We start from the raw sequence: 13,689 nt of genomic DNA, 5'->3' as shown, positions 1-13,689 counted from the left end.
CTATTTTGAAGACCAGCAGTCCCGCACAGCAAAGCGTTTTTCTTTTAATGACATAACAAGGAAGAAGTTTACTGGTAAAGCTTGTCTTCTGTCAAGTTTTAGTTCAAATTGATAGACTTGCTTGTCCTAACTCAAGTTAGAACAACCTTCTTGCAAACACTTCAGCTAAATAAAAATATAGGTCTGTTAAATTTAGGTCTCTTTATTTTGTACTTGTTCCACAGAGGAGTTGGTTCCGAAGCTCTCAGCTTTATCTTGAGGCGAATAAACCAGTTTCTTTTGTAACACTTCATTAAGGTTTAAAATGAATTTACTTTTGTTATGAGATTAGTTGAGAAAATTGAATTAAAGTAGTAACTATTAAAAATATTAATTAAATTTGAATTTCATAAGAATGGTCAAGTTTTGTATGCATAAGAACTACTAAGTAATTTTTTGAGTTCGTTGAATTGTTCATAATTTTGAACAAAATAATAATTGAAAAAATATTTCTTTTTAGCAAAGGAAGAAGCAAATTGTGCAGTGTGCGACAGCCCTGGAGACCTCTTAGATCAACTTTTTTGTACTACCTGTGGCCAGCACTACCATGGCATGTGCCTGGACATTCAAGTCACACCTTTAAAAAGAGCAGGTTGGCAGTGTCCTGATTGCAAAGTGTGCCAGAACTGCAAGTAAGTGAGACTTACAGGACATGGAGGAGGATGGTGTGAGATTTATGTGCTGTGGTTTTGAAATGCATATTTCATTAAATATTTTGGGTTTTTTTCTGAAAAGTGTAGATTATTTCCCCATCTTTTCTGTTGTATTAAGTAGCTGAGCAAATGCTTGTGTTGGAAGCTTTGTTCTAAAAAAGCTGATCTGAAATTCCTGTGTGTTTTACCCCTGGAGTTACCATCATGGCATGTTCTGGAAAGCAGCAAAACATTCTGATTTTTTTCCTCCTTTTATATACAGGAGAATTTTTCTCAAATATACCAAATAAATAATTTTACTGTAGTGTTTTCCCAGTCAAAGAACCTGTGCTTTTACTCAGCTGTGCCTGTATCTACACTCTTGGCAGGTCTCCTGCACTAGGTCCTCTCATTTAATGTCTTTGAGAGGCAGATAAAGAATCATAATGAAAACAAAACCATGGCTTAGTTGAGCGAAGAAACAAAGTGACATGAGTGGCCCTGATTGAGCAGTTGCACCAGACAAAGGCAGAGACAATGAAACTTAGTTGCTGTAGCACTGTAAGGGTTCACTTAGAAAATCCTGACTGCTTGTGGGCTTGTTCTCTTATAACTTCATCTGATGGGCACTGCAGGGTTCTTTTGCTTGCTTCCTTTTTTTTTTTGAAGGACTTACTGAAAAAGAAATGAGTTTTGTTCAGCTCTAGTCAGATCAGCTGGGACAGTATGAAGGAAAAAACCCACTCTGCTACTGCTTCATGTGTCTGATCAGTCAGTGCTTTCCTGTTTTCCAAGCAGAACACTTGATGTTTGCTAGTATTCACTCAACCCACTTCAATAAAAGGGTGTTCCCTGATCACACATAGCAGATAGCAAATCTCAGCAATGAAGCTAGTACAGAAAAGAACGTTCCAAATAGTATTCCTGAAAATGTTATACTGGGCAATTACAGCATCTACTAACAAATCTTCTCTTTAGTGGAAAAGCAGAGAAAATGTGGTCTGTTCACAGCCAGTCCATGGACCACTTGAGATATGTCAATGGGTTCTGAGGGAACTGGTGGATCAAGTGGCTAAGCCACCATCCATCATACTTGAGAAGTTTTGGCAGTTTGGTAATTTCCCACACACTGGAAAAGGAGAAACATAGACCCAGTTTTTACAAAGGGAAATATGGAAGATCTGGGGAACCACAGACAGAATCACAGAATCACAGAAATTCAAGGCTGGAAGAGACCTGTAAGATCATCAAGTCCAACCCATGTTCTAACAATTCAACTAGATCATGGCAGCAAGTGCCACATCCAGTCTTTTTTTGAACTCTTCGAGGGATGATGACTCCACCACCTCACTGGGTAGATGATTCCAGTATCTGACCACTCTTTCTGTGAAATACTTCCTTCTTAATTCTAACTTGCATCTCCCTTGACGCAGCTTGAGACTGTGTCCTCTTGTTCTGTCTGTTGTCGCCCGGAGAAAGAGGCCGACCCCCAGCTCACTACAGCCACCCTTCAGGAGAGGCCGACCCCAGCTCAGCACAGCCACCCTTCAGGAAGTTGTAGAGAGTGATAAGGTCACCCCTGAGTCTCCTTTTCTCCAGGCTGAACAACCCCAGCTCCCTCAGTCATTCTTCATATGGCTTGTGCTCCAAGCCCCTCACCAGCCTCGTTGCTCTCCTCTGGACACGCTCAAGCAACTCAACGTCCCTCCTAAAGTGAGGGGCCCAGAACTGGATGCAATTCTCCAAGTGAGGCCTCACCAGTGCCGAGTACAGGGGAAGAATGACCTCCCTGCTCCTGCTGGCCACACCGTTCCTGATACTGGCCAGGATGGCATTGGCCCTCTTGGCCACCTGGGCACACTGCTGGCTCACATTCAATCGACTGTCAACCAGCACCCCCAGGTCCCTTTCCACCTGAGCACTGTCCAGCCACACTGTCCCCAGCTTGTATCGGTGCAGGGGGTTATTGTGGCCAAAGTGCAGGACTCGGCACTTGGACTTATTGAAGTTCATCCCATTTGAGTCAATCTCATCTGCCAGCCTACCAGGGTCATGGAGCAGATCCTGCTGGAGACTGTGCTGAGACACATGGGGCATAAGGAGGCGATGGTGACAGACACCATCACTTCACTGAGGGCAGACAGTGCCTGAAAAATCTGGTGCCTGCTGTGATGGGGCTACAGAGTTTGTGGAGGAAGAGCAACTGATGTCACTTGTCTGGACTTGTGCAAAGTGTTCAGCACTGTCCAACACACTGTCCTTGCCTCAAAACTGGACAGAGATGGATTTGACAGATGGAGCACCCAATGGATTCATGAGCTGGAGTCAAGAACTGAAGTGGAGACCAGTGATGAGTGTTGTTCTTAAGGGGTTGGAAATGGGGCTAGTATGACATGGGCAGTGGGGTCACGGGCACCCTCAGCAGCTTTGCCACTGACACCCAGCTGTGTGGGACAATTGATGCTGAAGAGGAGGGACCCCATCCAGAGGGAGCTGAGCAGGCTGGAGAGGTGGGGCTGTGGGGCACTCGTGAACTTCAACCAAATGCGACCTTGTGCACCTGGACTGGGGCAGTTCCAAGCACGAGTCCAGGCTGGGCAGAGGGGCACTCAGAACAGAGAAACCATGGATGCCTCACCCTGGAAGTGTTCAAGGCCAGGCTGGATGGGCTTTGAGCAACCTGGTCTAGTGGGAGGTGTCACTGCCCATGGAACTGGATGGTCTTTAAAGTCCTTTCCAACCCAAACCATTCTTTCATTCTATAATTACTTGATGTGGTGTGGCAGTTCTTCACCATTATTGGAAGAACAGCATTTTAAGCATATCTTCATGCAAAGAGAGGGCTTTTTAGAACACCAGGTCTCCCAGGTAATGAGGTATCCAGCATGTATAATGCCATGTACTGCAAGGCTTTATCTAGGCAAATCTTGTTGCATGTTTACTTACTGCATTCATTTATTTAAATGAAGGCAGAACACAATGGCTTTAGATATTACCAAACTATTTGTCTTGTTCTCAGCAAATTTATTTTATCACTAGAATCTGTGGTGGAGCTCTGTAATACATCATTGTAGAAAAATAGAAATATCTTCCTTTAATGTTTGTTTTGCTCTTGCAGTCATATTGTCTGACATTGTAGGAGCTCCAATAATCAGACTTGATGGCTCCTTTTTTCCTTTGAAAAAATTACAGTCAGACTGCAGAAACAAGTACAATTGGATGTTTTCTTCAAAAAGAAATAAAATGTATATTGCAGATTTTGAACTGATTTCAGTACAGAAAGGCCATCAAATCTATCTACACATGTGTAAGTGAAAGTGTGCCAATATCTGGTATTCAGAATGGTTGCACAGGCTCAGCTCTTGGTGAATAAACATAGTTGTATGTACCTGTATTTAAAAATGAATTTGAAGGCATTGTCTCTGGAGATATTTGTAAGCAGTGTTTGTATATTTTTATGTGCACACCTGTGTCTTCCTGTTTAGATTTTTATTGAAACAGATATTTTGTTGCTGCTTATTGAAGTTATTTTTGATCACTTGTTACTTTCCTTAGACACTCTGGGGAAGACAACAAGATGCTGGTGTGTGATACATGTGACAAAGGCTACCACACTTTCTGTCTACAGCCAGTTATGGATGCTGTACCAACAAATGGTTGGAAATGTAAAGTAAGTGGAAAGGTTTCAGAGTAACTTCTGGTCATTTTTAAGAGCCCAGACTTTGTTATCCACACTGTGCTGTTCCAGGTGTATTGTGGAATGCTGTTGCTATGTAACATAATTTGTAATTTCTGAAGGAATCCCACTTGGATGTAAATCCTGTGGCTCCACAGCTGCTCTGTGGGGGGAGCTGTCAGTGCTGGGGCTGAAGCAGCCTGTGTAGGACAGTAAATCAGCTCCACAGGGAAAAGAGAAGTGTGGGATCCAGGTGCAGTGGATAACCTGCAGTTAATAACAGCTGCTCTCATGATACAATGGGAACAAAAATGTAAACTCAAAGCTCTATAATAGTGTATGTAATCCATACTTGAAGTCTCTTGGTATTCAACTCCTCCTTACTTACCAAAACAGTTCTGCAGCTTGTGGGTTCCTTTGCATTTGAGGAAAGCAAGATGAATTTGTTGTTTTATCAGTAACTTTGTAAGTAATTGCAATGGGAAGTCCTTGTGTGTGAGATGTATGTAATGTTACATCAGTTTGTGACAGTCATACGATAACTGAGAGTAGCAATAAAAAAGTTTAATCTCATAAGAAATACTCCTTTCAAGTCAGGAGTAGTGTCAGGAAACTTGTTACTGTTGTGCAGGTTATTCATGCTCTGCTATCAGATCCTGGATATCTTTGTGTTATCAAGGACAAAAGCTATTAAATTTAATTCAAATCAGGAAAATGTCAGTTAATGGCAGTTCTACCACATTGTGAAATACCATAATTAACTACTAAATTCTTGTGATCTCTAGAACTGTAGAGTATGTGCTGAGTGTGGCACACGAACAAGTTGTCAGTGGCACCATAATTGTTTGGTATGTGACAGTTGTTACCAACAGCAAGACAACTTATCTTGTCCTTTCTGTGAAAAACTGTGCCTCCAAGACTTCCAGAAAGATATGTTGCATTGTCACATGTGCAAAAGGTGAGTAGCCAGCTTTTGTTAATTTGTGCTAAAGTGCATAAAGGTGCATGGTGAGCAGTGTGACACTGATGGGTTTCTGGGAAGGATGTACAATGTGTTTGATGTACCACAGGATCTTGGGCAGCTCCTTGATCGTTCTTCCCTAAATACAATGAACAATAGCAGGCAGCTTTATTTTAATCTTAGCAGATAAGTATTAATTGGCAATTACTTGAGGGTACCTGGCAGTTACTTGCTGCAAGCTGCTGCTGCCTATTGAATTTAACCTATTTTGTGAGGAAGAAGGCTGGAAAAGTAATTGTCCTAAAGTTTAAAGACTCTTGTTTGCAGTCATCTGGGTTGATTTTGGTTTTTTTAATTTTCAAGTTTATGTTTTCTGTTTAATTTTATGTCTTTTACTATTTATGTAATTAAAAAAAAACCTAAAATACAGTATTTGGAACATTTTAAGAATGTAAGCTATGTTTTGTTTGCAATAATATTGTATGTTACTGTGCAACATCATGATGATGCTCTACATCTTGTGGAGTCTGATTGACTTTATCAAGGACAATTTAAGTCTTCATGTTTAAGTTTGTTCATTGTTTGACATGCTGACATATGCTTATTCCTCTAAAGTTCTCCATAATCAAGCATTGGTTGAAAATCTCTGTTTCCCCATAGGAATGTGAAATAGTGCTATTTTTAATGGATTTTTACTATGATGCTTTATATTTTCATTACTAAAATCACAGTTACAATAAATTAATCTTCCCAGATGGATTCACATAGACTGTGACAGATGTCCAGGTAGTGAATTGGAGTCTCAATTGAAAGACTACATCTGCACTCTTTGTAGACAAGGAGAAGGGGATCACACTCAGTCATGTGATGTAATGAACACTTCTGAACTCATTCCTGAACCTGACAGTATAACAGGTAATCAAACTTAAACTTCACAGTTCCAAAATGCTAATATCAGATGTAACATCTGTAGTCTCACCAAGTCTTTTTGTGAACCAGCCACTCAAATTCTACTCTATGAGAGTAGAGAATTTCATCCCTTCTCTGTTTAACAGCAGCTACTCAGGCAGTCCATAGGTGGTTTCTCTTTCTGGCTTCAGGATCCTGGGTACAAACATGGGCTGGTGAGCACCATAATTGTGGCTCTCAACATTCCAGCTCCAGCCTCTCAGGCTGTAGCTGTAAACTTCACTGATTTATTTTGGATGTGGTACAGTTCATAAATGTATTCATTTGCCAGCCTGGCTGTTCCACTCATTTGTGCCTGGTAGATATTTTTGGAGACACTCAGTTCTCCTGTTTCTCTCTAGCTGCTGGTCAGTCTCGTAGTGCCTGTTCTCACTTGATCCAGGAGGGACAGAGCAGTGGCAGCTGGACTGTGTTCAAGGGACAGGTGTTTATTTAACTAGACAGCTTTTAATAGGTGTCCTTTTTCAAAGAAATGTATGATCAGTCATGTTGTTTCTGAGACATTCTTGTCTAAGTGGACAAATCAAGCAGAAGGTGGAAACTTGTAGAGAAGTGTAAAGTATGTTTTAAAAAATAAGTCAGTAGCAGTAAGGAAGCACAGGGAGAGCTTGTATCTGCTGTTCTGAACCCAGTGAGTCATCCACAAGAGCTGGGTTAAAAACTCAGAAGTAAATGTTTTTATGTATTTCACACCATGTGCTCTGTTGGGCAGCACCTGCACTCATCCAGGCTGAATTTCCCTCGAGAAGCACAGCTGTGGTTACATTTAGAAGCAAGGTAAAATGTAACAGATGAACTGCACAGCCACTGCCATGTGCAATTTTTGGGCTTGCAGCAGTGCTTGTGCACTGATCTTCTGTTATCCATAAGTGTCTGTGGTTTTGAAAGCCTGGTAAATTTTGGCAGGAAAGGGGAAGTGTTGGGCTACAACAAAACCCTAATGCTTGTGTTCAGACTGATGTTTTGTATAAATAAGTCATCTCTTTGATGTTAGCCTGTACATCACCTTTTGTGAGCAGTAAAGAGATGATAGAAAAGGTGCTCCTGGAGGAAGGGCAGTGACAGGAGGGAAAATGTCTGTAAATGAGTTCACTCTGTCAATGAGCATGGCCACCAGGTTAGGAAGAGGGACCACTTCAGCCTCTGCAGATCATTTCCCTTCTGAAAGCTTAGGAGAGGCTCCCAGGCAGCGTTCTTAGAGCATTTTGAAGATGTCCAAAGCAGAACATATATGGTCACAACTCCCAGTCTCCTACAAAACCCCATTTCAGTAGGTAGCAGGTTAATCTGAAGGAAGGCTGAGGTTTTAAGCAATGCTTCTGTTGGATTTCTAGCCAGTAGAAACGTTGACAAGCGTGTTCTTGTCCCCAAGGAAGAACAGGACTGTCATCTCACCTGCTAGGAATAATCTGGAGCTATTACATCAGTAGAGTCATGCAGGGCTTTATACCCAGGAGAGCACTTCTGTACTTTAAAATCAGATTTGGAGCCAATCTAAATGATCTTTTTTTTTTAAAGTTAAAATATCGCTTTAAAGTTGGCAGAGTCTGAGAGCAGCTTCTAGGGTGCTAAAAGTAGTATCACCTAATAGTTGTGGGCTTTTTCAACTTAAAAAAGACTGTCTTGATGCAGAAATTTGTTTGTTTCCCTTTTTTTTTTTTTTGTGCTAACATCCATGGAGGATCAGCAGTTCTCTTCAAGTTAATGCTTGCTATATACTTTGTTTTCCATACTTCATCTAGTGCATTTCAATGAATTTCCTTAACTGAAAGAGCTTTTACACAAGGGAAAAAAAAATAAATTCCTGTTTCTCTGCTCTATAATGATCTTGTCAGCCAAAAAACCACTCAGTTGTGCCTTTTCCATGCAAAGATTAAGATATCTTTGTTCTAAAGTGGCAGAATTCAGTTTTCATGTTGTTGAATACATAAGGTAAAAATCAGTGTTGCCAGTGCTGATGGTAGATGGAACTTTATATCTATGCCATAATCCACTGTAGTATTTGTATACCAATTTGAAGCCTTCATGCTGCCAGTTCTGTTGAATTTCATAGACTTGAAATTTAAGAAAATTCTTTCCTGTATTGTTCAGGCTGTGCAGAAGTCTGTGACTGTGTGCATATTTTCACTGTTAGGTGTATGCAGTTGCCTTGCAGACATCTGAAAGCTTCAGGGTTAATGAGTAAAATATTCTTAATTTTTAAGGAATACTGTGTAGTCTCCTTAACCTTCTCACTGACCTGACCTGTCCTAAATCCTGTCATCATTAAATATCAGTCTCTCTGGAGCCAAAAGGTCAAACAGTGACAGCAGTTGCTGATGCCAAAGTAGTAGAATAAACACAGCAATTTTAATAACTGCTTTGCTTCTCCTTAAGCTTGTCCAAATGAAATGGAAATGGAAAGTGCTGGAGAGGATATGGCATTTCAGGAACAGCCCATTACAGGTGATGGCCTTGATCAGGAATCAGCTGTTGGATGTGTTACAGAAGGTAAGAAAGAGTTTTGCACTCTGAGAAAACACCAGCTCAGAACCCTTCAGAACCAGAACCTTCTTCCAGTCACTAAGGTTTGCAATGCTTTATAAAAGCAAAAGGAAGAAGCACCTAGAAAGCAGTAGGAGACAAATTGCAACAGTTCCATCTGAGCTCTCAAGCAAGAGTATTAACTTCTTTGCTTGATAAAAGAAGTGTTTTATTGAAGGGGAAGAGAGACTTCAGAAGATTTGTATGGCTTTACTTTCATTTGTTTGTTTTACTTTTTTGTTGGCTTTTTCCAAGCTGGAAAAATAGTTGAATGCTTTGTATGACGGAAGTTTATTGTAAAACCCAATGACTTGTTGCTATTCAAATACTGTCTCTCATACTTTCTCTTATGGTTGTAACTCTGCATACATCCTTGGTTAAGGATTTTCTGGGGGTTTTTTTGGTTTTTTTTCCCCCTTTGTAAGTAAAAGATGATCTTTGACAGGGTTGCAGCAGTTGATAATTTCTGTTTTGGGAGAAACTGCATCTTACCAGATGCACAGGGAGGAGCAGCTAAAGAAGGGTCAAACCACTAGATGTGTTAGTGACCAATATCAAGGGTAAAGAACGTGCCAGTATGTCCCATTCAGTCCCATTCAGATGTTAGACAATGGCTGCTGTAAGGGGATACAAGAAACTTATATTTAAAGAAAAAGTAAAAAAACCCAACTTTTCAGATCAGCTGTCATCACTCAGTTCTGCATCACAGTGCTAAAAGGGCCATGATTTAAACTGTGAAGAAATATTCAGAATAAATTCTGTCTACGAACTTATGGCAGTGTGAGTTTAAGAAGAGTGCAAGTGTAATAGAATTAAATGGCCTGTAGGAGAATCAGGCCCATCAAAGGAAGGTGTGAGAAGCCAAATTCAGAGCAAAGAATGTGGTTCTTTATAGAGTGGACAAAAACTCTGGAACTCGTTGATGAAGAAAGTTATGGATGAAACGTGCTTGATTTGGTTCAAGGGAGGGCTAGATAAATATTTTTGAAAGAAATTCATTATATATTAGAAACTTAAATTAAACCAGCAGCAGCTGTTTTCATTTCAGTTGATTTCCTAAAGTAGGGAAGAGTTTTAGGAGGAAAATATTTTTTATTTGTACTTGTCCTTTTCTTAGCTTTTTGAAAGTGTTATGACAGTAGCTTAAAATACATTAATTTATGATAGCATGCATTTTCAATACACAGAAATTAAAAAGAAGAAATTAATTTTGGCTGCCTACTTGGAAATGTGTGTTCAGGTCCTCAAAAATTAATCTTGGGTCTATTTTCTTTTAATTTACTCTGCTGTGTTTTTAGGGAAGAAAAATAATGAACTAAAAATATAGACTACTGTAAAAATAGGTACAAAGAAAGATGTTAGTGAAGTGTATTTTAAGCTACATATTAAATTCACTGAAGTAAAGTGATATGTGTTGGCCTGCATGATGTGTACCAAGTATACTTGTTGATCAGAGCACCAGAAGTTTTTTTCTTTTTCACAGTGAGCCTTTAATATGGTTGTTCTTAATTGCAGGCATATCACCAGGAGAAAAGACCACACAACTGGAAGCAGAAGTCTCTGTTGAAATCAATTCAGCTGAAATGGAAATATCTCCTAAAAAGACACCAGCATCTGGTGACAGTCAGAGTGAGAAAATGATGGAAGTGGTAGAAGGTGTTCAAGCTGTAGCCCAGCAGGAGTTGGACAAACAGGCTGAAGAGACCCAGCTGCCTCAGGGTGGTGTGGAGGTGTCAGAAGTGTCCACAGCAGACTCTCGGTCTCTGTGCTCAGTACCTGAGACCATGACTGTGACACCAGAAATTCTGGAGACTGAAAGAAAAGGAGATATTTCAGTCCCCACAGAACAACAACTGGAAATAATAAAAGTGCAGAAAGATATAGAAAAGGAAGAAACCCATGATAAATCAGAAGCACCAGCTCTTCTAGGAGTAGAAACTACTGCTTCACATGGAGGTGTTGCAAATAGTTCACCAGTCAGAGACAAACCCATCAAACCACCAGCTGAGACTTGCCCCTCGCTTCCCCCATCACTTAATCTAAACAAGACAAACGTGTCTTCCTCACCAGATGTTTCTCTAGACTTGCATTCTGCGCGAGAGGTGCAGCACAGTCAGCCCCCAGTGCTGCCCCCAGCTGCTGGGAGTGCTCTCCCAACCACCTACATATCAGTCACTCCAAAAATCGGCATGGGCAAACCCGCCATCACCAAACGCAAGTTTTCCCCTGGGAGACCCAGGTCCAGACAGGTAAGCACATGCACTGTTCCATTCTGTGTTTATTATATTGCAGTATAATTCATCAAATTCACCTGTTTCTTAGAAAATGCATTGATTCTCCAGAGTGTGTAGTTTATTTCTTCAAGGAATTAATGTTCTGGTAAATAAAGAAAAAGTCGTCATAAAGCTTCTCTGGTGAGAATTTCAGTTTCTTTTGGCTTATGGTTAAAGCAGACTAGAAGAAAATTTGTTGTGTTTTTCAGCTGCTACAAATGCAGATAGACACAATGCTGTGCTATTTAACTTTTAATATTTTTCATATATGCCTTTATTTTGGCTGGTACTTTCAAGGTGTGTTAGAGATTCTTAAACTGGCTTTAGAGAAGAGCCTTCTACAACTCTGTGTCCCTTACTCTGCCAGATGTTTTCTTGATGCTGTGCTATTTAAATTACCTTTTAATATTTTTCATATATGCATTTATTTTGGGTGGTACTTTCAAAGTGTGGTAAAGCTTCTTAAACTGGCTTTAGAGAAGAGCCTTCTACAACTCTGTGTCCCTTACTCTGCCAGATATTTTCTTGATCGATGTTTCTAGTGGTGTGGTAAATAATTCTGTGGTTTTGTTACAGTAGGAAATACCATGCAAGAACTGTCTTGTACAAATCATTGTGGTTTGATTAGGATTAAATTTGATAAGTGAAAAGAATCCTCAAGCCTGTCACTTTCTGCAACATCTTTCTCTCTGTTCGTGTTGTGTTTCAGGGATCAATCCAGGGTATTCATTTCTTGTTGCTGAAATTCTATACAAAAAGTGTGTCAGTGTTACAAGTTAGTGTTTCATTTTCTCATCACAATTTATTTTTAGTCCTTGGGTCTTCCAGGTTGATGATTTCATGCTTTTCTGGACTTAGTGTTAACAAAGCTTTCTTATATATTGCACAATTCTTTTCGTTTTTACTTGTCATCTAAGGGTTCAAAATTTTTGCTTCCTAAGGTATGAGAGAGTGTTCTGGAAAGTTTTTCTGCTGTTTCCACTGAGTTTAGGAGATCTGTGTTTGTTGTGCTGCAGTTAGGTTTTCCTGGGTCACTGTACAGTCAGTTGTATATATCAGAAATATGTTAGTGCCTTAAATTTCTCTTCAGTACTTTTAAGTTCCCACTCTGGGCTTTTGATGAAGGACTGAAAGATGTTGAATGATGTTCTGTAGACTATGAAAAAAGATGATTTTTAAATGTCCAATTACAGACAGGTGGGGTTTTTTTGAGCAAGATGTAATTGGACAAATCCACAATGTGGAAGGCATGTGTTTAAATCACTTTGGATTGCAGGCAGAAATCGGTTTAGGTTTATTTTGTGAGGGTTTTAAATTATTCTTTCCATTGAAAACATTCATTTTTTAAAAGAGTGTGTGCTTTTCCAAATGGAGAGTTGTGCACAGGAGCAGAAGCAGAATCCCAGAGTGGCTCAGAGTGGAAGGGATCACAATGGGCCATCTGGCCCAGCCTCCCTGCTCAGGCAGGGTCATCCCAGAGCACATGGCACAGGATTGCATCCAGCCAGTTTGGTTTCCTGTTACATGGGGATTCTCTGGGGTGGTGTTGGAAGAACACTGTGTTAAATGCTGTTGTATTTATTCTGTGTATCTGAATTGAACAGAATTGAAATGGTTATTTTTGCCATGCCACTGTGTACTAGAAAGCGTAAAATTAAGTCAGTAAATGTAAGGCATTACAAATTCTGGCTCTGAAACAGTGGTAAGTGAAGAGTTGAGAACACTCTGTAGAATAATTTTGAATAAAAACCAATAAACTTATGCTGGTTTTGTAAATTCCATAAATATTATTTTAGTATTATTCCAGGGTGTGTTCCTTGAGAAATACCTTGTTCAGAGATACTTAATTTTCATCATGAAGATGTTGGTGATGACTGTTCCACAGCACACTGAATATCTGTTGGGGTTTTAAGAGATTGTTTTAAATGAGATTTGAGAAGGCAGAGCACTCTGGTGGATTTGGATGTGTGCTGTCTTGGATGGGATGGTTTTTTTGCTGTCTTCACTTACATGGTATCACTAAGTATGTTGTTGGAAAAGAAGAGAAAAAGAGTCTTTTTCAAGGATCAGTTGTTGTTATGGTTTTTCTAATTGGTGCTTGGTTGGTTTTTTGGTTGGTTTTTTTTTTTTTTTTAATGAGGAGAGCTGTATTTTCAAGTGATTAAAGTTTGTTCACAACCCTAAAATTACATTAAATATTAAATTGCAAAGCCAGCTTTGTGCATTTGCAATTGCAGTAGGATTCATAAAGCGTTAAGCAGCTAAACACAGTCAGTGGTAATTTAGTGAGATCTCCTGACCCTTGCTGACACTGGGTTTCCTTTTGTTATAATTTACTTGCAGCTGTGTTGTTCAATTTTGAGGACTCAAGAATATGATGGAGAATTAGAACTTCCTGTTTCTGTCACAGTACATAATTATTGCTGGGGTTCTGATGTAAATGAACTGAATAGAACTTTCTCTTCAGTGTTGTGTGCTAATAGGCATTAATTAAAAGCCAAAAATATAATTAATGCATCTCTTTGATGTAATTCATTTGTTCGTGGTATTGTGGAAATGTGTGTTTTTAATTAAGTTTATCTGACCAAGAATTCAAATTTTTCTGATCTGCAATAA

General features: G+C 39.7%; 1 protein-coding gene across 8 annotated transcripts in view; it reads left to right on the top strand.

Annotated features, from left to right (window-relative positions):
- KMT2C (lysine methyltransferase 2C) overlaps positions 1 to 13,689 on the top strand; it is a 189,354-nt gene that overhangs the window by 101,961 nt on the left and 73,704 nt on the right. For all 8 annotated transcript variants that reach the window (XM_058045054.1, XM_058045091.1, XM_058045118.1 and 5 more), the window contains 6 exons: positions 500 to 671; positions 4,227 to 4,341; positions 5,133 to 5,305; positions 6,063 to 6,223; positions 8,654 to 8,767; positions 10,316 to 11,049. In XM_058045054.1, the coding sequence (XP_057901037.1) occupies positions 500 to 671; positions 4,227 to 4,341; positions 5,133 to 5,305; positions 6,063 to 6,223; positions 8,654 to 8,767; positions 10,316 to 11,049 (1,469 nt within the window). The remainder of the gene's footprint in view (positions 1 to 499; positions 672 to 4,226; positions 4,342 to 5,132; positions 5,306 to 6,062; positions 6,224 to 8,653; positions 8,768 to 10,315; positions 11,050 to 13,689) is intronic.

Source organism: Melospiza georgiana, chromosome 1 (assembly GCF_028018845.1).
Source record: "Melospiza georgiana isolate bMelGeo1 chromosome 1, bMelGeo1.pri, whole genome shotgun sequence".
Classification (NCBI taxonomy): Eukaryota; Metazoa; Chordata; class Aves; order Passeriformes; family Passerellidae; genus Melospiza; species Melospiza georgiana.
The sequence above is the reverse complement of the archived record's forward strand: the minus strand, read 5'-3'. Positions and strand labels throughout refer to the sequence as shown.